The sequence below is a fragment of the Anopheles merus genome, chromosome 3L (genome assembly GCF_017562075.2).
Source record: "Anopheles merus strain MAF chromosome 3L, AmerM5.1, whole genome shotgun sequence".
Lineage (NCBI taxonomy): Eukaryota > Metazoa > Arthropoda > Insecta > Diptera > Culicidae > Anopheles > Anopheles merus.
In genome coordinates, this window is record NC_054085.1 from 2,531,196 (window position 1) to 2,557,866 (window position 26,671).

The 26,671-nt window shown below is 35.1% G+C and overlaps 1 protein-coding gene across 7 annotated transcripts in view; it reads left to right on the top strand.

Annotated features, from left to right (window-relative positions):
* LOC121598583 (pleckstrin homology domain-containing family G member 5) overlaps positions 1–26,671 on the top strand; it is a 92,397-nt gene that overhangs the window by 60,778 nt on the left and 4,948 nt on the right. For 3 of the 7 annotated variants that reach the window (XM_041925616.1, XM_041925617.1, XM_041925618.1), the window contains 11 exons: positions 4,800–6,642; positions 10,819–10,908; positions 13,532–13,999; positions 15,738–15,829; positions 18,795–18,886; positions 18,969–19,252; positions 19,352–19,514; positions 19,645–19,739; positions 25,327–25,461; positions 25,596–25,922; positions 26,281–26,532. In XM_041925616.1, coding sequence (XP_041781550.1) covers positions 5,152–6,642; positions 10,819–10,908; positions 13,532–13,999; positions 15,738–15,829; positions 18,795–18,886; positions 18,969–19,252; positions 19,352–19,514; positions 19,645–19,739; positions 25,327–25,461; positions 25,596–25,922; positions 26,281–26,532 — 3,489 coding nt within the window. In that variant the 5' untranslated portion in view covers positions 4,800–5,151. Of the gene's footprint in view, positions 1–4,773; positions 6,643–10,818; positions 10,909–13,531; positions 14,000–15,737; positions 15,830–18,794; positions 18,887–18,968; positions 19,253–19,351; positions 19,515–19,644; positions 19,740–25,326; positions 25,462–25,595; positions 25,923–26,280; positions 26,533–26,671 lie in introns of all 7 variants that reach the window. The other 4 variants (XR_006005590.1, XM_041925615.1, XM_041925619.1 and 1 more) reach the window with 3 other exon arrangements.

Below are 26,671 nucleotides of genomic sequence, written 5' to 3' on the forward strand. Positions count from 1 at the left end.
TAATTTGATTAAACAACATGCATATTTCCTTGGCAAAACGTAAAGCATTTGAAATTATTATTTATTATTTAGCCAGGGACACCCTATTATACGTATGTCCCTCGAGTTCAATGAAGTGTTAGAAGAATCTTGCGAAGTGTTAGAGAAATTGCGTCTACGTCACATTTAATGTTTGCTTACAACTAGAGGTTTATTTATATGCTCCTTAAATTAATTATAAGGTTGCCGATTAGACACGATGGTCCGTCGGTTATATATATGAAATAAATAAATATGATTATTCGCTAGACCAACAAAATTGTTGGAATAATTAAAACTATAAGAACTCAAGTTGTCTCCTATGCCACTCCATCCATCCTATCAATTCAGTGAGCCTCTGTATAAGATATAAAACTTTCTCAAAATCATAAACAGCAATGGATCCTTGATTTCTCAGGATAAATAATATGGCGTCCTAGATAAAGTTTACCCTAAGGTCATTTGAGGCAATTACGTTGTACGCCGAAGAGATACGCAATAGGTCCTTGTTAGGATTGATGATCATCCGCTTGGATCTGTTAGTAGTGCATCAAATTAATTTCTTCATTTCAGTGGTTCATAATTTAACGCGCACCACATGCATCCATGTTGAGAAGGAAATAGCGGAAGTACCATGGCAAGGTTGACTGTGGTTTAATTAAACTCTACTTGACCCTTGTGAATTGTCGTTTTATTAAGCACTTATTTTTCCCCCTTTTTTGCTGCCATGACTTACTTGATGTATATAGTGTAGCATTACTATATTTATATAGTGTAGCATGTAGTCACAAGACTCAAAATCTCTCAAAGTGCACAATTTTTGTAATGTAATGTTGTTGTAAGAATTGCAAAACAAACAACTATAAATTCAACAACAACAAAATTTTGTTTTATCTAAAAAACTAAATTAAAAAAATGTGACAAGAATGTTTATTTATTTGATATTTTCTATAAAGCATATATTTATTTTATATTAAACTAGAAGCTTCAATATTTTTTTCTATACATCTATAATTTCCTCCAAAATGTGCATTGAATTAAAGTATGCAACGTATATAGTTTATTTTCTTGAGCTTGAATTAAATTTTTCAAAATAGAATCAATAATGCTTTCTATATGATCCATATGGCGATGAACCAACCTTTAATCGTTTCGTGTTGCATTTGATTTTCGGAAATTGGTTATCACTCACAGGCTGTCGTTGATGAAGAAGGATCAATATTTAAACCAGTTTGTTGGATTGCTTAGCATATCGATTTTGCTCTTTTTTCTTCTACTTTATTTCTATTTCAATATCATGCTACTTCTAACATCCTTTTTATGTTCTGGGTTGTGGGAAATATTTCACAAACTACTTAAAATATGAGATCCACTTATGCTCAGTGTTTAAATTTTTTATCGAAACCCCAGAAACTTTCTATAATATTGAAGAATTTAGCTGAGGTGCAATTCTGAGATGAAATTTGTATGCTTGCAAAATACACCAGACGCTAGACAAATACGCTTGATCAGCAACCACAAATTATTTTTATTTGTTCATACTTCTATACCTATGTGTTGATGATGGTGATACGTTCGAGCGCCTACCTCAACTTCAAGCTTGTCAATGCTCGAATAAGGCAAGGGCCATAAAACCTGAAAGCGAATTAGTTAACCCATGATGTCAAGTGGGAATAATAGCTGTACATTTACGTACGAATATCTCCATGCGGCAGTAACGTGCTTTACTACATCGCAGGCCAACGACGATAGAATTCATAGCTTAGCAAACCTGTGAACATTTCACAAAATGATGACAATTTTCATTGGAGAACCCGATACGGAACTAAGGACAGTTGGTATTTACCGAAATGAGAAAAGGAAGACCTTCGTGAAAGGGGAGGAATTAATTGTCAACTTAGGTGCGACAAGATTCAAGCTGCTTCGAATCTAGATTTCTCTTCCCTTCGATGGGAGTTTCGGTAAACACCTTAAGACTTATTCTCCAGAAGTGTTAACATACATCCTTGATTACAGACTCCCAATTAAGACAGTTTGATTAAAACTAAACAAACTGTAGCACACCACCACCAAATAGAAAGCAGAACGGAAGCACACTGCTCAATTATTATTTACTTTTTGTGAGTGTGACGTAATTGAACCAACTTTTTCTTCTTCTTTGGCACAACAAAAGTTGTCGTGGTTTTCAGTGACTTACTACTGATTACACATAACAGGATAGTCAGTCCTAGGAATGGGGGCACGGTCCATTTGGTATTTGAACCCATGATGGGCGAGTTGTTAAGCCGTACGAGTTGACGACTGCACTACGAGACCGGCCAATTAAGCCAACTCAATTGAGAAAATCATCGTTTGACTACAGAAGTCATGTTTTTAAAAAGGAAACTTTTTACAGTAACTGTACAATATTTTTGTCATGCTCAGTTTTGATCAAATAAATGGCATTGTTTGTGTTTATGATTATTTTTATTTGTATATATAATTTAAAAAAAGTTAAATCCCTTTAATAAATTTTCAATCATGAGTATACTCTGATCTTAAATATTATATTATTTAGTTTTCTCAATTTTTTTTAGCTGGTCTCGTAGTGGAGTCGTCAAATCGTACGACTTAACAATATATCCGTCATGGATTCAAGCCTCAAATGGACCGTGCCGCTATACGTAGGACTGACTATCCTGCTATGGTGGTGGTAATCCATAAGTCACCAACCCCACAAAAAGTACAGGCAAGCCAAGACCGACAACGGTTGTTGAGCCAAATGAAGAAGAAGGAGAAGTTTTCACAAAATTGGACTTTGTGTTTTCAGTTTTACAAGATAAATTTATGAGCGATATGTTGCATCTAAACATTGAAACTAGACTCATCCGAGCAGATTATTTATTGTAATGGCAATCAGAACGCGATAAAAGTTCTTCTATATTCCCAACGTATGACCCACCAAATACATTATGTATGACGCTTATAAATGTTTTATTGCCTGCATCGCATCTCATCAACCAAATCCTGCATACATACATCGAACTAGCGCACAATATGTTATCGTACCTGTAAAGCATGAGCAATTGCATCCATGCATTAATGTGCACTCTTTTCTTACCCAACCTAAGCAAGACTCACTTTACTAACGAGGAACAAAGAGGCGACAAGTAATCCGATTCCATAACAAGAACCCCTTCCGTCACGGTCACCCAATGCTTCCTTTATCCATTCAGTTTACTTTCTGTTGTTCATTTACAAAACAAATAATAGGGTACAAGGGTTCTCCCACCTTTCTAAGTAAGCGTGTGTATAACAGACCATCGTTTCCTACCAACCTTTTGCTTTTTTGCAACTGTAGCTTCTTTTAACGGCTGTTTATCAATCTTTCTCTTTGAGCGGGTATTAAAACGGCAAATATTCGATCGCATGCAATACATCATGTTTGCGTTCGTATTTGGCAATCAATCATCATTTCTTCACCTTTACTCAAGACTTACTGAATCCATAAAACGGTCCTCATAATCAATACTAATAAATCCAGTTGCGATATTTATTATTTACTTCCTAGATGAACAACTGCCCAACTAGCAAATATATGAAGAAAGCATATACAAGATTAGTAGAGGGTATGAAAATAATGCCACTATTTTTTCATTTTTTAACATATCAGCGTTTAAATTAGGTTATGCGTTGGACGACCTAAGTGTGCAATCTGTGAATGTGATTTTTATGATAATTATATTATAAAATGTGTTTATTAACAATTTTATATTTTCATGTTTCATATTTCGGATGTAATATGGTTTGAGTCTGTCTGGTGGTACAGTAGTCAACTCTTACGACATGCCGGTCATGGGTTCAAGCCCAGAATGGACCATGCCCCATACGTAGGACTGACTATCCTGCTATGTGTAATCAGTAGTAAGTCACTGAAAGCCTAGCCCGCTAGTGGAACCCAGGACGAGCATGTTATTTTGTTAACCCATGCCTTGTACTTATATGAACACACTCAACTGGAAACCAAATGAAGACGTATGATTAAGAATGCACTTCATCAAAATTATATAGTTTTGAATATTTCCGGTAAAAAGTAAGAGATAATGTATGGCACTTTTCAATAAAACAATATATTTTACCGATATTTTATTCTTATGTGTAATAATCAGAAGCTGGGGCTCATTATAGTTTAATATATCATCATAATCAAGCCATGATTTACTCAATACATATTTTGTTATCAAGTCACGTTGATATTTTCATTCTATTTCTTTTCACAAACGTTATCGTCTCTATTAGTTAAAGTAAATTGCTCCATAAAGTTTTAATCAAATTCTCATCATTCGTAAACCAGTAATTGCAAAAGAGATATCGATCGGTTAAATATTGATTTTTCATTGCAGTTGTAATTGTTGAACTGGACTAAGATTAGTGGTAATTGCTGTAGAAGTGTGAATAACGTTGAAATTATGAACCCGAACAGTGTAGAATTTTTAACAAATACTTATTTTTCGAACAAACATCTTGAGTTTTAGTGTAATTGTAAAATAAGTAATTAAATTTGAAATTATTAAATGTTATTTATATGTTATATCAAAACGATCAAGATACATTCATTATGCTAGGCTGGCAACAAAGCATCACAAAGTGAACGTTCTGTTACATAGTGTGAGGGTGAAATAGTATTTACTGCATCAACAACCAATTTGCCAATCTAGAAGCTAAAACTGCAATGACCATGCTATTATAATACGATTTACTTCAATGGTTTGCCAGTTACGTATCATGTTTAAACTTTTCAGCTGTAAAACAAGTGACCAAGGACAACACCTCTCTATCGGAATGAAAACATTTCACACAGCAAGCCACCGGAAGCGAGTGAGCTATCGAATCGGGTACAGTTAGGCCCAAAATTCGCACAGGAAGTAGTGTTGTTTGCAAGGCAGCAAACTGAAGCGGGGTGAAATGAAATGGCTCAAACTCCTCTTGGGATGACACGCAAAAGTCCGAAACATTCGACACGTTGGGCAAATATGTTGCAATAATACACCCACACACTCCTTTCCAGTTTCTCACGTTGTATCCGTCACATTAATCAGGTGTGGTGTTTTGTACTGGAAAGGGCCATATCAAAGCAACACCTTTCCACCAACGATGGATGAGAACGTGCAACGGAGCAACGAAAGTATCAAACAACGAAATTTGGTGCACAGTATCGAGCAGATAACGCCTGTACGAGATTTCCATTCGATTCTACCAGAGTCGAATGTGCATTCAACCGGTCAGTCCCAAACGCTTCATACGCAACCGTCTGCATCATCTTCCCCTACGCATATATCAAATACATCACCCAGTGCAGCGACATCGCTGTCAACGTTACTCTCCCCTACTAAAACTACTCAAGACGTGAATCTGCAGAATTCTTCCAAAAATGGAGCGCATCAAGAAATTATCTCGAATTCGCTCGCTACCGCAACTGCCGCAGGCTTTAGCTTAATTTTGCCGCAAAACCTAAACAGAAGTTTTGATCAAACGGCTGCTCAATCACCGCCAAAGTATCAGATTTATCATCAGTTTAGCCGCATATCCAGCACTACGCAGCAGTTCATACAGCGACAGCAGCAACAACAATTACAACAGCAAGAACAACATCAGCAGATATTTCACCCTCAAGCTCAGCCACTGCAATTGCAACAGTCTCCACAAACACAACCTGCCTCACCGGTTACCAACTATCAAACACCACTGTTTCGCAAAGCTAGTTATGGCTCATCGCACTATGCACATTATTCAAACGTCGATCCACTCACAGTGAACGCGAGCACCTTATCTGCTCGACCCAACAACACCTACCATCAATATCAGACTACTCACCAATGCTCCAAAACCGTGGACCAACGAAGCAATAATCCTTTTATACTCAACTTTAATAACATTTCCGGATGTTGCCTAAAGAACTCACCTACGTCCTCCAGCTCCCCGCCAGCCACTTCTCCAACTGACCGATCGATAACTTCCGCGCCCATCACTGGTAATCCACAATCCGTAACCAGTGGTAGTTCATCGTCTGCCATCACGGCGGTTGCAACTTCCGGCACGAAACGGACACGATCTTTGCTGCTCAAATCGACCTCACCGTTACAGCAAACCACGCGTAGTTCGCCATCGCATACTGTCTCATCGCCACAGGGTCCACCCGTTCCACCGAGACTATCACATATACATGCTATTGGTTCTGTTAGTCCAGCAAATACCGGTCCTACGTTTAGTAACCATCCGTCCATTGATCCAATATCAACTACAACAAGCAGTAACGCATCGTCAGAGACAATAGTTATGTCTTCGATCGTTACCGGAACATGTTATGTAACGCCTCCAACTCCTGCACCGTTAATTCCCAGCGATAAACACCGAGAGTTACCTTCGATGACTTTCGGTAGCATGACACCTACGGTCGTGTCGAACACTCTGCCCGATACAACAACATTAACAGCATCAGGACACAACAAAACGCCAACAGATGAGAACGAGAGTGGCTTGCTGTCAAAGGAGATAATGGACAAAAGTGTGCGTAAAAAACGAGATGATTTTCTCAGGACAACTATGAAAATATGTTTGGTTGTATCTCCTCCGTCAAAGCTACAGGTAAGTGCTGTTGGTATCCCTTTATCGAATAAGAAACAGCAATATGATCATTGTTTAATTTTAACTGTTATTACAACAATATCGCATCACACAAGATAAAAAAGTAACGTTTTATTCAAAATGACAAAGAAAGTATTATTTCTTTTCATATAAAATGAATTTTCTCCCAGCATCTATTGTATTCAAATTGGTCTTGACCTTATGACCATTCAGTAAAACTATAAAGATACCTTTCATTTATTAAATTATATTCCTTGATGTGTATGCTTTTGTGATTTGAAAAGCAGAACTCTAGTATGACACACACTATAGTTTGTGCTGTGTCCACGAAAACATTCTAGCTATTTCGATTATTATCTCCTATCGCTTACTTAATTTTAGATTTTATCTTGAGTTTAAACATTTTTTCCGGGTCCCATGGTACAGTCGTCAACTCGTACGACTTAACAACATGTCCGTCATGGATTCAAGCCCCAAATAGACCGTGCCGCCATACGTAGGACTGACTATCCTGCTATGGGGGGAAATCAATAAGTCACTGAAAGCCAACCCCACAAGTGGGTTGGCAGGCCTTGACCGGCATCGGTTGTTGAGCCAAAGAAGAAGAAGAAGAAGAAACATTTTTTCCAATATTACTAAAATTATGTTTTGTCCAATTAGTCATTAGCCATATCATTTCGTCAGAATGTCAACTAGCATCACATTAGATCGTTAGATTGTTGCGTATTAACATTTGAATGATGATTAACCTATCTAAAGCAGTGAAGCAAGCTTTCACTTAACCAAGAACGCGACACAATCAATTGAGGTATTTTTCATTGAAAGGTAGGAAAGTTCTTGATAAGAATGATGCTATATAGTTGTTAAATATTTTAATACAAATGAGAAAATCTTCGGTTATAGTTACACCTGAATTATATCTATTAGAAGAAGAGATTTGTTTCACATTGTTGTAAAAAATTACGAGGTTTTACTAGGGCTATACATGCTTTCTAAGCGTATTCATTGCTACGCCACTAAATTTTTCCTGTCTATTACATCGTATATATATTTCCCCATCGTTATATATATTTTATAAAGTCAAATTGAAAAAAGCACTGGTTGGTCCCATGGTTTTTTCGGTAGATGACACGAATCCTACTAGGCTGAACGGGATCGATTACCAACAGTCCTCTCGCAGCAAGTCGAATTGTAACTGTCTTCTGGTAGCAAGGACTGATGAAAAGGATGAAAAAGAAGTGAACAAATACCGGATATCAATTTATATATAAGTTACTATTAATCGAGTTTTGGTACTAATGCTGTGTCGTGTAGAAATGATGAAACGGAGATACTACTTGTATGCTAATCGCACCGTGACCAAATTGTGGAACTCTGATAATTGCTTTCTGTAAGTGAAATCAAATGATTTTTTTTATTCTCTCAGTTTTACACAGATATTTGCAGTGGTCACACTGGGATCACAGATAAAACAGATGATTTATTTACATGTGGTTTGTAAACCTGACTTTCCGTGCCATCATGAACAAAGTACCATGCGTCTCCATTTGAAGTTTTTTTTTTATTTTTTATTTTTACATTAACTAACCCGTTAAAACCATTTATTTTTAAATAACTATAATACACCATGAAAATACGACCAATATTATATTTATATTATATTTATATATAAATATATATATAAATATTTATATATAAATATATATATAAATATTTATATATATATATTTATATATAGCTATATATAGCTTAATCATTGTAATTTTTTTTTTATTTCAGAATAACAAGGATAGATGTGTGTCAATAACAAAAAAAAATCATTTCAAAGCTGTAAACGCTCTTCGCTAAAGTATTATTTCTAATATTTTTTATTACTTCCTTTCTAAAACTCATTTCTACACAACACACAAATGAACATATACCTGGATAACAGATAACGAAATAAACGTTGTACCATATTATTATTTATTTTATCCATACCATAGGCGAACAATTTATTGTAAAGTGCTGTTGTAATATTTGTTATACGCACAAGGATAGCACATTTAGCTACACACAAATTCTTACTAGCAGTACTTACAACTACACATCTACGAAACACATCTGAGTGTACATCTCAAAATAAGCTCCCAAAAATGGTATCTCTTTGCGCTACCTACATTATTCGTTAACGAGCAATACGCTTTTCTTATTGAACGGTACATCTAGAATTGTATTTACTCATCGCTTACCGCTGGCTTTTCTTTCTGATGATTTTCCACTTCTCAGTTCTCGACATCCCGCCGAGCAAGGTTGTCATTTTTCAATTTAAATTTATTTCTGGAAACATGCTCCCTTACTGAGCCGATCTGATGTTGAACTCCTAATGCTTCATCCTCTTCGGATGGCGTTGTGTTTCTACGCATCGTTTACCTTTCGTTTAGGGCGTCCCTGCTAAACTCTTGAAGTGACTACCCGTGGCCATATTCGAATGAGTTCCCTTTTCAGACATTCTTCCTGGTTCAGTTGCTTCCGTACCACATTTCACCGCACGATTAACAGAAAGCGAAGCATTTTAATGTTGAAAATCACAATGAATTTCATTAATAACACATTTTCGTCGTCAAACGGCGCTCGGCTGCCATAAATTGTTGCAGAGCCCTCCGGGCAGGACATTTGATCCGTCGTTACGTTGCTTTGTTCCCTTCACGCTCCTGGTTCAGCATTCCGGCGAGGATGCCAATGTTGACTTCCAGCACAAGCAGCACAAACATTTCGGAACAGACAGCTTCTTCAGACTGGCATCTCTTTCTTTCCACAGTTTTCCAACGTTACAGAAATCTAGACTATTTAGTTATTTATTCCGGCAACATGCTGATAATAGCGTCAGCTGAGAATTACGGAAATCGATTATGATTGCTTCACCGACTTTTGAACTAATGCTGAAAACTGGACAGCGAGAACAGTTCGTTTAATTTAAAATGGTAATACAATTCGGAACCTCGCAGCTCGATCATATCCAACTTCACCGAACAATTTACAAACACGAATAATACTTATTTTTACTATTTTTCTAATTTAGTAAAACTGCCATTAATGTTATAAAATACTAAAACCACTTTTTTATTGCAATCCTGTGCTATTAACTGCAATAATTCGTTATGTGACCAAGCTCCTTGGTTGCATATGACTTTATGGTCGTTTCTTCTTTGCAAAACAGCTACATTCACGATGATAGTATTTCATCTTGTCGTACTTTTTACGGTAATTATCACAGGCATGGCTGCGTCTGCAGCGAATACTTTTTCGACCGGTCTTTGTTTGGTACGCATCGCTGAAAACTTTTTTTTGCTGAACATTTTGTCATTAAACTGACAAAGAAAAAGGAAAACCCAAACATTCCATTTTACATTCGTGACAGATGATAGGGATAAAGTCGACGATCCTCTCGCCGTGAAATTCGTTTTCCTTAAACAAGATAAGATTGCTCATTTAGAGATGTTTTAGAGAGCCTCAATTAGCATCCGTCTTGGGATTGCTGTTTGCCCTTTGACATTTTTATACCATTTGCAAATGTTGAAACAGCCAACATGATCCATAAAAAAAGATGAAGAACTGCCTCGACCGTTCCATTTGCATATTGAAATGCGTTGAAACCAGTTTAAATCAGGATCATAAAGTAATTTAACATTTTTACATGCAATTTGATGTATCATTTATACTCATTTATATTGAATAGAAGCATTTGCACAAAAACTCTATATAATTTTCAAGCAATAATGCCAGACAATAAATGGCCGATATCATATAACTTGATTTGGCACTAATGAAAATTACTATTCTAATCTGCCAGCTTGTAAAACTTCATTGCGTATAAACTTGGAGTTTCATAACTTATTTTGGCAGATGATGCTCCACAAAACATTTACGTTTTGAAGCAATTTATGCTAACGCAAGGTGAACGAACAAAGCAAGTGTGAGCAAAGGCCGCCAACCAGTGATTGATGACTACAGAAAATATTTGCAAAGTGTAGGGAATGATCTACATTATCTCTAATGTCTCTTGTTTGTTTTTGTTTTGGTTTTTCTTTTTCTGTATGTCTCCCACTCTCTACTACTTCTCATCTGTCATTGGAATTCCATCCTGTGCATGCCATTTGTGCTGGAACTTGGCTGGTCGGTTGGTCGTGCTGGCAGATGAAATCTTTGAGCCTTACCCACCTGGATGAAATCGAGCGTCAGGCAACGACTCCAACAATTATAACAAACGATCCTCACGTAAGGAAGGTATGTATAGAGAAAAATGATCTCAGTTTTACTTGTATAGTAGATTTCTTTCATGTAGGTTGCCATTATTCTGTTTTCGTTTTAAAACGATACTTATAAAATATGTTATATGTATGTAACTTATAAATTAGCTCTAAATAGTAATGCTATGTTTATAAAAAAGCTGAATTTGTTTGTATGTTTGTTTGAAATAAAGCTTTTTTGTTAATGCCAAAAGTGACATATAGAAAATTTTTAGGACAATAGGAAATACGATAGAATTTTAAGGAATGTATTTGTACTTTATCGTATTGCAGGTATGAGTAATGGCAGATCTTTTAAAGATAATTAAACATCTTTCAACCCACTCATTTTTAATTCAAAATTAGAAATCATATGGAAGTTCTTTCGAAGACACATACACGTGCGTTTTACTAAAATTGATTGGTTTTTATACTACAGAATGTTTGACACCAATTTTACATAACATTCATCAGCAATACTTGCGTGACCATAATATTTTAGACATCGTAGGCTATTGGCAATGTAGAGCTATAAATTGAGCTCTATGCGATTTGACATAACGCATCGTGGGTGTTTTGTGACCCAATAACATTTGGTGCCAATGGCACATCTTCTGTCATGATAATACATTAACGTGAGCAAGCATTTTCTCTTTCAGATATTAATTATTCACTAGTCGCGTGGTCAACGGCTTTGAATAGACACACTCTTAACATCATGAAATTAGGTACTTTTGCGAAGAGCGTTTATAGCTGGGAATCTTTATCAAAAAGTTGCTTTGCAGTGTTAAGTAAAACATATTTGTATGTTGTAATCACATTCCTTCATAATTTTAGCGTTTTAAAGTAATTTTCTAATAAAACAATTTCTACAAAAAATCTTCGAGAATTCGTTTTTGGTGTCTTATTAAGGTATCCTATAAATATCCCATCAAGCTAAAAGAAAATGCTTGGGCAAATCGTTTTTGATTTTGTCTTTGTTAAATATTAACCACAGCTTTATTGAAATACTGCAGGCCTGCCCTATATTATTTCTGGAACCTTGCATGTAACTAAATTTTACCAGTAAACATATATTTGTCAATATAACCAACATAACATTTTCTAAGTATATTTTTTGAATAATTCGATTACATGTTTGCATTTTTTGCTTTGTGTTTGCTTTTACTGTACGTGCAAGTTAAATAGTCCTTCCCTTAATTGAATTGTGATGAGTTATTTTTAAACACTCTTCAACATTGATAAAATCGCCCTTCATTCATACACGTTACAAAACCACAACGTAGCACACACAAAGGTTGGCATTGAAGAGGTATTGTAGTATTTTCCAAACTACACACACATTCTTAGGATTTATTCTACCATTCTTTACTTCGCTCGGAAGTTCAGTGTGGTGTGTCCGGATGCAATGGTGGAGCTTCGCCTAATCAGGTATTAATCAGTAATGATATTCAAGGACATCGTTGGAAGGGTCGAAGCGATAGCTAGCCCTTGTGAACATTAAATCACATCAAAATAATCTTCACTCGACTCTGCATTCAACGAATAGCATATCCAATTTCTTCTATAAAATTTTTTTCAAGGAGTTATTGCATAAAATATATTTCAATTAAATTTATACACACTACAGCTTATATTTACTAAGCGTATTAACTACTTATTAAAAGATAGTTGCACGTAGCTGAAAGCTAGATTAACATAATTGCTATTAGTAAAAGTAATATAATAAAGCACATTAATAGTGCATCCCTACTTGGTAAATTAATTGATAAAATTCTATCAGAAATGAAAAATGCTTTTTGAATACTACTAGTTTCAAACTACTGTTATGTCTGTTCGGACACCCAACGGTGATATAGAAAGTTTCATAATTGCATTTGGCTACTGTAATGTTGCATGTATGTGTTTTGTTTTCTTTTGTTACATTAAAACAAATGAAACATATAGTTTAAAAAAAAACCATAACCAAATTTTACCAATGCTGTAAATTAGTAGAACACTTGAATATTTAATTTCCCATAGTGTTGTGAAAGCACCAACGCCTGAAAGATTAAAATATATTTGTAAAAATTAAATTTATATTTCTCAAAGAAAACTGTGTTGGTAATAAATACAAATTGATAACAACATCAAATATAAGGCTAATAATAAATTTACTAATGTATTTCCTAAATTGTGACGATAGTTGTCGTTTGTAAAAGGTTGACGCTGATGGCGTTCTAAATTTTTATCGTTAAATGTTGAATGTTAATTAAATAGTCAATTAAATGTAAATGTAACATACACGTATTTAAAAAAATATTAAATAATACTCTAAATCAACACAACGTAAATCGTATTCTCTTCTCTGTCTTTCTCTCTCTTTCTCTCTCTCTCTCTCTCTCTCTCTCTCTCGCTTATTCACTCTGTTTGTTATTATTTTTGTTATTATTGAAATTATTTCGGCTTTGCACACAAACATGTGAAATGTTCTCGTTATGTTTTTTACTCACAAATTGGTTTGGTTGTTGGTTTTGTTTATCTGTGTATTTTTATACAACATTTTTGATTTGCTCGTTGTGTTAATTTAACCCTTTTACGTTTTATCATTTGAAATCAATACTACGCTTGCTATTGCACAGAGTGATAATTCCGATACGTCTAACACTTCGATTGCATCCGCGAGTGGATCAGCTGGGTATGGCGGCAACACCGTGTCGGGTGGATCGTCAACTCACGCCGTATCCCCGAAAGACGTTTGTCTAACAGTCACCTCGGGCAGTGCGTTGATTGACATCAGCAACAGTGATGGAGGATGCATTAATCCTGCCTACGACAATGGGGAGGGGTCCCATCGTTGTAAGGCGGGAAATAGTTTCACAGTCAGCGAGGTAGACGCTAGAATCGTTCAAAAACAAAACAGCACAGAAAAAGTTCACGAATGTCAGAGTTCTGGAACGTGCTGCATGCTTTCGTCACCTTCCTGCGTAAAGGCTGCGCTGGGCTATTCGACTAAACTAGGCGGAACCAGCTCAACATCTTCGCTCAAAAAGAAATCCTCCTCCTTCCTGCATCGGGAACGCAAGAAGCCGGTTCTCACTCGCAGCCAAGTGAGTACATTGCGTGTTTGTTGTAGAGGATGTAAGAATTTCCAGGAATAAGAATTTCTTGGATTTTTTTAAACCTTTTGTTTACTTAATTTATTAAATGATGGATTATCTTCATAACTTGTAAGGTTTTATTGAACTCATTTTGTATTCACGAAAGAAGATTTTTACTAGATTTTTTTTTTGTAATCAGTATGAATCCCATACAACAATCAAATGGTAGTACTTCCTTTTTTATACAATTATGTTTAAATATTTTGGATCCTTTCATAATCATATTATATCATATCTTCTATTGATTATATATTTTACTACACAGAGTTTTCCAGCCAGCTCAGCACCATAGGCAAATAATTCGAATGCTTTAAATACTTTTTAAGCAATAACAATGGCATTATTTCAGCAATAACAATTACACTTCGAATGATCTATAATTGGTTGTTTTAAGGTAAATTCGACATATTGTCGACAATGTAGAGAAACTCTATAAGTAGAAGTCTCTTTACTGGAATCTTTTGAGCAAGTAAAATAGTCATTAATTTCATGATAATTTTGTAGCCAGCTACTTCTTTTTCACCACAATGATCATGTTCAATACGTGGTCATGAAAGCCAAATACAGGCTTCCTAGATTAATTATCAACCGAAGAGGGCGATCTCGTGGTACAGTCAACTGGTATGATTTAACGACATGCCTGGCATGGGTTCAAGCCCACTATGTACCGTGCCCCCATATGTAGGACTGACTAGCCTGCTAAGGGTAATGAATAAGTCATTGAAAGCCAAGCTCATTAATGGTGCAGGCAATCCTTGACCGACAACGGCTGTTGTGACAAAGAAGAGGAAAAAGAAGAAGGATAGTCGGCATTTGCTTCTTGGGATAAACTTGGCGGGAACACAACAAAGACATGAAAAAAATATAACTGAAATATATGCTTTCTATTATTGCATGAGTTTCATTCTAATCTTTAAAAAAATTAAACATGTTTGGTATGCTTCAATAAGAATTATAGCAAAGATATATGTCGTAAAAAAATGAAGTCAAAACTCCTTACTTAAGTCTCTGATTTGTATGATTCTAAAATATAATCAGTCATGATTAGTAATTGTAGATTAAGTAACGCTTTGGACATTATTGGTAATTTGAAAATACTGTAATTAGTCCAGAGTATTAAGCATTCACATATGTTCATATTTTGTTTTACTTAAAATTACACCACGACTTCTAAACTTTTGTAGTGTTGTAATATTTAATAACATTTTTAATTAGATCATGTTTTTTTTCCTATGGTCATGATTTCATATCATGTTTTTGTTACGTTTTTAGTAGGGTCTATGGCTATGGTTAAAGTTTTTACAAAAGGGAAATCATTTTAGAGATGCACATTTATACCAGATTTTACAGTTATACTATCAGCTTTTGTAGTATCTATTTCAAAATCCTTTTTTTTCTTAAAATTCACTGTCACAAATCTAATTTAGACAATTTTTTTGCGTTGAATACTAATACAAATCAAAATAAATTTCTCATTTTTCTTTTACCATGTCACATCACACAACGAAATAATCTGCAATGTTTGTCAACATCCGATGGATAATTCAATATACTCCGATGATACCGAAATGGCTGGACGTGTCGATATCACTTTCACGTTCTTCATGGTTGTTGGCACTGAAACTTGTCTTAACATGATTATTTACATGGTACGGTAAATTATTCTGCCGCGTAAATTTGATGATAGGTTTCAAGTTCCGAGTATTTCTCTGTTTGCTTTGAGAGCGACCAAAACGATCCAGGAGTGCTAATACCGGCTACGAAAGGAGTACGACTTGCGTAAGTATCCAAACTGTATGTCCTCTTTGATTCCGCGTGTAAGGAAAGTGCAAGGAGATATGAATTTCATTCAGATTTTTTTTTGTATGTTGAATGTATGTTTGAAAGGTTGGTTAATTTGCTACCTTTAGCTGATTACAAGTTAATGATTGTATTTATTATTCTACTTTTCTTGTATACTTATGCATAAAATTTAATCACATAGTCAGTCTTTGTTACCGATGTATGGTCATGTTGAGAATCAAACACGCAAACTTTTCATTGATACAAACTTCTAATAAAAAGAATGCATCGAAAAGACTATGATTTTATAGCTTGTGTAAAATAACGTTGTCAACAACTGATTTATCTTTACCAAATAATTGAGCATATAGTCATAATTTAGCGATTGCATATTACACTGAATAGTAAATAAGGTGTATATGTTTTAATACTTCACAAACATTTTCAACTATTTGAACATTTCATTTTCATTTGAACTTTTTTAATCAAACCAAATAGATTTTATAATTAAGTTATAAGTTATAATTAAAACTCCACAGCTAAAAAATATAAAACAATAAACATTATTATTTAATTACTTGTATGACAACTAAAAGCCGCCCTCATGGTAATGTCGTCAACTCGTTCGACTTAACAACATGCCTGGCATAGGTTCAAGCCCCAAATAGACCGTTCCGCCATATGTAGGACTGATTATCCTGCTATGGGGGTAATCCAAAAGGCACTGAAAGCCAACCCCACAAGTGGGTTGGCAGGCCTTGACCGGCATCGGTTGTTGAGAAGAAGCATGACAACTAATAATACGTTTATACGTACCTATAGTGGTGGTAGTCCCAAAAGTGTATGTAATGCACGTTACGTATGAAAATTTTGAATTGAATCATAACTAAAAATTTTAAAATTAAAAAAAAATAATTTGTTTTAAGCAATAAAAACGGAAAACAATAATTAAGATATTTAATTGATGTACTAAAATTAACCGTGTAATGGCTCGATTTTGTCAATTATTGATTATTTTACCATAGGCAGAAAAATTAGGCTTGTTCCTATAGTGGTTAAAGTTATAAAATCAACAAAAACAGTTCATTTTGAAAAAAAAACAAGACGAAATTTCACATAACCAGTTGAATTAAAAAACGAGGTCAAATCAGGCACACAGTTACAGAATTGTGTTGACTATAGTATTTATACAATGCTACAGCCATTATTGTTGTAAATCAAACTAATACATTTTTGACGATTGAAGTTCGAATAAATTTGAAATAATGACCGAAATCCTAGCTATTCATATCAAACAAGCTCAGTTTGGTTCCTTTAATAATAACTATTTATCGGTTTTTTGACTAGTAGTCGATCTATAGCAACACAATATGACCACTATAAGAACCAAGCCACCATTGAAATTAAATTTTTCTCAATGTTTTGTGTTAATGGTACAATGATTATGTTTGGTGACATGAAACGTATTTCAATTGCTATGGGTATATATATATATATATATATATATATATATATATATATATATATATATATATATATATATATATATATATATATATATATATATATATATATATATATATATATATATATATATATTAATTTATTTACATATACTTATTAGAATTTATTTACATATATCTGTACCACTACAAATTGTAGCAAAATTAGTACGTTCACTCTAATTATAAAAAGGTATCACATGATTTTACAGAGTTTGTTTTTGTAAAAAAATTATTTGAACTTTCAAGTAATGGCTGTGTATCATGTAACATGTGTAACTGTGTAACATGTGTAATAATGTAGCATATATTTTAATTCTGATTTAATGTGTACTGTCTTTAAATTGCATATTAGCTCTAAGATTCCAAGGAAATCTCATGTCATGAAATGCACGTAAAAAACAGTATGCAACAAAAAGCAGTTCATAACACCGTATGGTACAAATAAAATGTGAACATCAAGTACATAAAACGCAAATGGTACCACGTGGCAGAACAAAAAGCAAATAAAAGCCCAACGACTCTTAGGGAGAAATTTTTCAAAAATAAACAGGAATGTAGCTTCGAAAGCAGTCGACTGGAATGTCTGGACCAGATTCAATATAAAGCAAGTACTCGCCCATCTGTAATGTGTTAGTGTGATTTAGTTAAATTTGAAAATTATGAAGTGTAATAAAAAGTTCTGTTATCTTCTGAACAAATCAATGCAAATAATTAATGATTAACCGAATGATTAACGCCGCTGAAATGCTTTTCTGCAAGCAATGTTTCAGATTCTGGATACCTTAAATTAAAATTATTCAAATAGATAAAGCAAATAATCTTAAAAAAAATAAATTTTAATATTGACATTGTATGATAAATATCAGCACAATTTGGTGAAAATGTCCCTACCTGGCACCCCACGGCTGCCGGTTGATACCCTGCGACTAAGAAAGCTCAGTGTTCATTTCGAGCTGCCTAGTTATTTAGAATAATTCGGTTTATCGTGACTTATCATTAAATTCTCAGCTGGTTAAACTAAAGAGACACTCAAATTCCCAAATAAATAAATTTAAGTGACCTCTCGTATAGTTCAATTCATTAAACAGACTCAATCGTTTTAGAAAAAAAAACTTGTTAATAAACTCGACTCAATAGTTTGTGTGAAGTGTAAAGTAATGAACATTTTTATCAATCTGAAACAAGCTTTAGATTAACAGATAAAAGATTCAGAACTATCGCATGAATACGATTGTAGCAAATATAAAGAAATATAAAAAGTGTTTTAACTCCTGTAACAAAGACAAACTACTCAAATGCGGACTAGTTATAAATTCTGAAAGTTTTTAGGCCGGCATATAAAATTTATTAGAAACATTATATTTATGAGAGGATTCATATTTAAAATTTCAGCAAAGTGTGAAAAACTCATTGAAAAAACGAAGATTTACTTATGCTTTTGTCATTATATTTTACAGTGAATGTTTGCGTGCCTCACTTTCAAGACGGAGCTTGAGTTTTTCCCAAATTTATGTGACCGATAATGGATTTAATAATCCGCACGAAACAGGTAACAACATGGAGAATATTAATTTTTTTCTGAAATTTTCAAGAAAAAGGTAATAATTTCAGTATGATTACGATATCCTTAGGCTTACGGTACACAGAACCACTCGATGCCAACATGGACATCTCGGCTTTGGCAGGCCGTACGCTAATTGTATCAGAACGTGATGGAACGCCTAATCGGAGGACTGGCGGGCATCTAACACTGCAAAAGGCAGCTTCAGTGGGCAATCAACCGTCAATAATGTCGTCGAACAGTAAACTCTTTACCTCCACCTCGACCGATGACAACTATGACCAAAGCCCTAAAGCATCGTCAGCTTCCGGAAAGCAATCGAAACAAAAATGGACAATACCATTCGGATCGAAGGTAGGATCAATTGGTTAACAGTAAATTAATGACAACCAACTTTTTTTTTCTTTTATTTTTGTCTGATTCTCTGATTCTACTTTTGATTCGTTTTTACAGGGACCACAAAAATCAAAGCTTTGCGAACTGCTGGACAGCTATAACAAAGAAATTCCCAAATCGACGTCTTCCTCCAGCAATTTCAATAACCCCGAGTATGTAGACGCTTTAGTTGGCCTTAGAAACTTACCTCAATGTTGGACGGATATCGTCAATTGCGCTGGTAAGTCGAAACATATCTCAGGGTTTTAACATTTCCTAGTACAGCATCTAAATGCAAAATCATGTTTATCTGATTTGTTTGTTTTTTTTCTCTTAACGTTTTGATTGCTTATTCGGGTTACTGTGTTAAGGGATGAGTGAGGCGGAAACAAAAATTCAATCCGCCATCTGGGAGCTGGTGACGACCGAAGTATACTACATTCTTGCTTTGCAAACGGTAACAGATGTAAGTATGCGGAATGTTTTTTTGTGCGAAAAAGGTTGTGGGATTAAGTAAGTTGAACCCATCCTCCAAATTTATTTCCTTGGTCCACTAAATCACTGTGGAATTTTGGGTACATTAGTATGAGATAAAATTCCTTATGCCATCCAATAAGGGATTCTGATAAGGATAAACGCTCACGCAGTAGTTTCCCAAAACTCCCCAAATGGATCGCTTGAGAAAACTTTTGGCCTCTGGTCGAAAGGAAGGTTTCGCGAAGACTGTGAACAAATGAATAGGTTTAACTTTTATTGCCCCATATTTCTGCTGGTAGCAGGTGTTGTGGTTAAATTTCTTTTGCATAATCCTGCCAGGGTACCAGCATAAATTAAATCCGAGATCCTGCAAACAACAACGCTCACTGCACGTTATCTTTGATAATGGTTAATCATCTAATTTGTTTTTCTATGTAAGAAAAAGGAATAAATGTTTCATAAAATTACCTTCCTCAAACTACAACAGAAAAATCAATCAAACAATTACGTGCCCTACCTCATGTACACTATACGTATAGCAATGCATTTCCTTGTCGAAGTGTCTTTACTGCTATAGTGCGGCCTTAAACTCTATTTTTGTGTAATAATAATTTAAACAATATGAAAAATAACTAACGACACACGCTTCATACAAACAGCGCCTACCATAACTATATGGACAGTCGTTTTTCGCAATTGTGTATTTAAAAAAAATTAAGACCATTGTTCATCACTTATTACAAAAAAACGAATTTAGAGTCATATCATTGATATAAAGATACTTCGAAAATAGGGTTTTTAAACCAACTAATGCATTGAAAAATCGTCCAAAAATACAAATAACACATTTAAAAAGGTTTACAGAAACATATTTTTTTAAACGATTTAAAAAAGTGGATAGTATCAAAAATATATCTTTTAAAATATTTTGACATTTTCTAACAAAATTTGTGTATAGCAAATGATTATTTTGAAAATACAAACCAAAGTATGTTAAAATATTTTGAAAAAATAATTTTAAATTGTCATGAGAATCTTATCAATTTAATTAATAACGGTTCAAAACTGATCCGATCAAACAAATGCGATACAAAAACAACGACTTTTTAGCAGAATCCAAATATTTGGTATTGTTTCATGCATAGTTAAATAATGTAGTCATAACTTTATATTTGTCCTCCCTTCACCATCGAAGTTCTCTTAGACCGCTATTTATTCTTCTTCTTTGGCATAACAACTGTTGTCGGTTTAGGCCTGCCTGTATTACTAATGGGCTTGGCTTTCTGTGGCCTATTGACATAGCAAGATAGTCAGTCCTATGTATAGGGGTACAGTCCATTCAGGGCTTGAACCCATGACGGGCATGTTGCTACATCGTACGAATTGGCGAGACCAGCCCAAGGCCGCTATTTACATTTATTATAAAAGATCCTATTTTTCGAAGTGACATTATCGTTATAATACGACCTTAAGTTCGTTTTTTTTGTAATATGTCACGTAAAAATGATTTTAAAATTTTTAAGAAAAAAAATATATATGAACATGTGAAATAGTATTTTGTACAATTCATAATTCACTTCATATCTTTTAAAATATCGGAACACTATGCATAACTGGGATAAAAGGTATGAAATGTATGCAGTCCACTGAAAGTCGGACAGTCTTCATTTCATAGCAAAATGACCACGTAGCATGCCTATATTGGCCAATATGGTTGATAATAGTAATTATTGGTATAGATTAGACATAGGTGTAAACAATGACGATATAGTTTATAAAAATTTCATAATTTTTTTTTTCTTCATTTGGCCCGGTCTGGTGGTACAGTCGTCAACTCGTACGACTTAGCAACATGCCCGTCATGGGTTCAAGACCCGAATAAACCGTGCCCCCATACGTAGGACTGACTATCCTGCTATGGTAACAATAAGTCACTGAAAGCCAAGCTCACTTCGCTAGTGGGTACAGGCAGGCCTTGGCCGACAGCGGTTGTTGTGCCAAAGAAGAAGAATTGGTTTTTGAATTCTTTATATTGCGTTTGTTATAGAATTATTAAGTTTTTACTCCTTGTAGGTTTTTTTCGCCTCTTTGTTAAATTGTTTATGTAATGTAAAATTGTCAAAATCTGCTCAAATAACTTGTGAAATTATCATGATTCCTACAAGAGTAAAAAATTGATGGCTTACAGACAACAATAGATGCGTTAGAGTCAAAACTTTATGCGCACTGTCAAAAATTGATACCTTGGCAAGAAAATTTGATAGCAACGACGGTAATTTTCAACCTTGTAGTAATTTTAAGTAAATTACAAAACGACAAAAAGACTTTCGATATAGTTATGATACGGACTTTACAATGACCGGAATGACTTGCCGGGCAAAATCCGGTCCGCGGACCAAAAATGGCCCGCCGCAACATTCAATCCGGCCCGCGAAAGGATTTCCCTGATTTTAAAAGATGGACACTGATTCTCGCTGGATCTGGAAAACCGTTACCAGCTTCAAATTATCGTCACACTAACGGTCAATGCTGTACTTGTTTATTCACAACAACATGCCGCACGGACTGCTGCTCGTGAGGATGAATCGTGCTTGCTCAACTTGCTCATTCTGCTCCCGGATCGAGACTCTGGAGCACAGGTTTGCCCTATGCTCAAGGGTATCTAGTGCTTGGAGCATATTAATGTCGGCTATGGAAGCTATCGTTCCAAACCACAACAATAACTTCCATCCTCTTATTTATTTTAAGACACACTAGCATAAGTAAGAGGATTCCCATATTACGTTTGTTTGCAAATTACATAATCCACATTGTTGGAAACAACAATGCTGTGATTGATGAAGACATTCTTAAATGTTCTTTGTAAAACCTGTACTAGATTATAAGTTGTTTTAAAGAAATTATTTTTATTAAAAAAAAATGATAAGACAATATTTGTGTGCAAATTACTGACATCTTTTGCATTTCATTTCATACCGTCGTACTCTCCAAATGTCAATATCGTAATATGGATTAACGGACCAATCATAAAGGTTGAACTCTATGTCAAATTTCCCGTATGTAGGTCTGAATCCAGTGATTTTATCAGGAATCAGATAATTTCGTGCTTTTCTTTGCAAAAATGGAAGCTCTATTGAGACAATCAGAGATTACGGTGTTCCAAGTCGAGTGGACTAGCGGGCAGCAAATCGAACAGCAAAATATCGGAATCATGTCAATTAATTTTAATCAATCAAGGTATGATCGATTTTTTGAAGCTTTTTAACTATCAAAAACACATAAAAATGTAAAAAATGTAATGTTCTTGGTCGAAACTTCATTCGATTTTCCGTTTCACCTGCCGTTCGACTTGCCGTTCCAACACGGTAATCAGGCTGAATACTTCTCCTTTATTGGAAGTAATCCCGTTTCGAGAGGGCCACATACGGCCCGTTGAATTTAATAACTAAATATGAAAATATCAAATTTAATAATAAATTCAACGTTCAAAGTATTTTCTGTCTTGTAATACTATTTTATCCTATGTTTTTTTTTGTAATCTAAGGTTTTCATCCCGAAACCGGGTTGTCTGTTTGGCCACTATCCATGTAACGGTAATTTGTTACCTTATTGCAATAGGAGTCTTGCTGGTCAGTCAAATCATCTTCCATCGACTACAACATACAATAATCCGAAGGATCAATGTCTAGGCTACACAGCGGGGGAATAAAACTTCAATTTTCAATGTGTTATGGTCTTGCCTATGCACTTAACTACTTTATTGATACACTTATAGAACATACATAATAAATAAACTCATAATATACGTTAAAACGATACGATACGTGAGGGCCGCGCAACAGCCGCACCGAGCGCCCCTGCCGAGAACTACTACTACTACGGCTCACTAACACAATCTACCAGGTGCACAGCATAGATAGATGGCATTTATCTATCTTAAAGACTTATGTGACCTGCTGGTAACTAGTTTGACACACTTTTTTGAAATTGTATTATTAAAAAAACTCGGTCTCATGGTACAGTCGTCAACTCGTACGACTTAACAACATGCCCGTCATGGGTTCAAGCCCCAAATAGACCGTGCCGCCATACGTAGGACTGACTATCCTGCTATGGGGGGAAATCAATAAGTCACTGAAAGCCAACCCCACAAGTGGGTTGGCAGGCCTTGACCGGCATCGGTTGTTGAGCCAAAGAAGAAGAAGAAGAATTATTAAAAAAAACCTGTATGTACAATCATGCTAAAGCCACTGTTTTGTGTCATATTTGTAAAAATCTATGTTATCTTTCCAACATTTAGCGCTTCTTTCTTTATATTGGGCCACATTTGTATGTCAAGTATACAGCAATAACTTGTATGCTCTAGTCCCGTTCAAACATGTATGTCAAACATGTATTTTATTTCCTATTCATCCTGTTTAATTCTAACGCTTCAGTGCCTTTTGCATGTAAAGGGTAGCTTTTAAACAAATATAAATTTCATAAATTTACATACATGTATATCGAATCCCAAATGCTATTGGTAGAAATGGTACAAGTCACTACAAATATAGAATAATTTTGACACATTTCTGTGCGCGAACCTTTGATAACCTTAAAAAGGTTTCAAGTGTGAACAAGCGGGTAACAAGCTGGTATTGTATTTTGAAAACCCTGATATCCCCATTTTTACCCAAAGGGGCGAATTGTATTCATTTTGCTTTACGTAGGGCTAAAAGGCAAAAGAAAGGCGTATGACAAGTAAATGATTTTCAAAATTTTCTTGTGTGTTTGAGGTATCAGAAGAAGAAAAACACAAACTAACGCAAAGAAGATCGGGTTCAGGACAATTACATGGCTTTTACGTTTCGCATGCTTTAACATATCCACACTTTGTTGGCGAACGATTCTCCCGTGAAGCGTATATTGATTCTAATCGATACGTTTAGCACATGCTTCCAGGCATTGATTTATTGCCTCATTAAAGAGTGGTTCTGCACGGGTTTCCAGAAGTGCACGAAACGAAACGCAATCGGTAAAACGGGGATGGAAACCATAAGATAGAAAAGGCAGAAAAGGCACACCTGGTTTCACAGATGCAGGAAACAACCATTCCCATCTATCGCCATCCGTGTACGTGTATGTGGTGTGACTCCTGATTGTTCCTGTTCGAGCAGACCGATGACTCAGACACAAGCTACATGTTGCACGTTAGAATGTGTGAATAATTTATAGGTCGAAATCTTCTTTTGCGTCAAATTTAAATGGATATGCAATCCAATCGGCACCATACTCGATCGATGAAACGAAATGGTTTGGTATCTGAAGAAAGCCCTTCCCTATAGTCGATTACTATGTGTTTTATTTCTTTTTCTAGAACAACTAAAAATTTTAAGAGTACTTTATGATACTTTATATTAAAAACACGTTACAATTCCAAACTAAACAAAAGACTAAAACAATAAACACATATTGTAGGAAAGTTACCAAAATCTATACTTGGGCAACATCTTTTATGGGCCTCATCTTTCAATACCAAGCAATAAACACACATAAAGTTGAAATTATGGAATACAACATACACATATCTTTTGCAGCTATTTCTCGCTTGTTTAGAAGACATTCAATCGCAAAACATTCTTACTGATGTGGATCAAAACAAACTATTCTCGAACATACGAGACATCTGGGAAGCTAACCTACGCTTTTGGACACTGTACCTTCACCCAATGGTACGTATATATTTCTAAAATGTGGAAAAAATGACAGCAGCAATGCAGATTATAAAAGCGGCAAAATTTAGTTTTTTTTTTTTTTTTGCTGTGTATATTAAATAATGTTTTTCAATCATTTTATCACTTTACAGGTAAAACATAGTCAGCGAACAAAAGACCCAATGAGCATCTATTACTTCCAAAGGGGCTTTGTCGATTTCGCAACCATCTTCACGCCCTACACCAAGTACTGTGCTGAGCAGAGCACCTGCCAATTCTATTGCAAAGAGATGTACCACAATAATGCGCTATTCATGACCTACTGTGCCTGGTGCGAATCGCAAAAAATGTGCAATAGGTTGCGACTAGCCGACATTCTGGTACGTCCAATGCAACGACTAACCAAGTACGGACTGTTGCTGGCGGCTATCAAGAAACATATCAACGATGAAGCAGAAGGCGAAGCAATTGATGCAATGGTAAGCTTAACATTCCTCCAAGGAGCTCTCCTTGTGTAAACTTCTACAATACTTTAAGGCAATCAGTATTTTTTTCGATAACACTTGCAAAAGGCCTGTTGCAATTTCTAATTTATTTAATCTAGTCTTGCCAGCAATTATATCCAGATTAAATCGAGTTTTCCCTATGAAATTGTTGTTGATGGATTAGTTTGAACGACATCGGCATCAAAATGGCTTAGTAGTATCATGTAATCGCTGCTATCCTCATGGGAAAGTTATTTAAATAATGTAGCGTTCAAATGAAAAATATGCATTTTAGCATGAATGTAACATATTATTCGATTCTGATTGTTTTTCTAACCCTCTTAATGTTCAGATACATTCTGTAGAAGAGTTCGTCGCTGGAGTAAATTCTCATCTAACAACACGACAGGAAAGCGAACGTTTAAAAGGAATAAATGCCAGGATTGACTGTTACGAGGTAGTCGATTCAAACAACGAAACTCTGGACCGTTTGGTCAAACAGCACAGTATCATGTTTGACCTGTGTCAGCCGATGCGTGGTATCGACCATGGGCGAAAGGTGTTTGTGGAAGGTGACTTGAAATACAAAGATGGTACTGGAAAGGTAAGAGCACTATGTCAAAATTTCACAGACAAAAACATAACAGAATCGCAATAGCCAGTCGGCGTGAAACAAATGTAATGTTAGCTTCTTTTAAAATATCTATAGAAAAGTTTCGCATATATTTTTGTGTACACTTTAC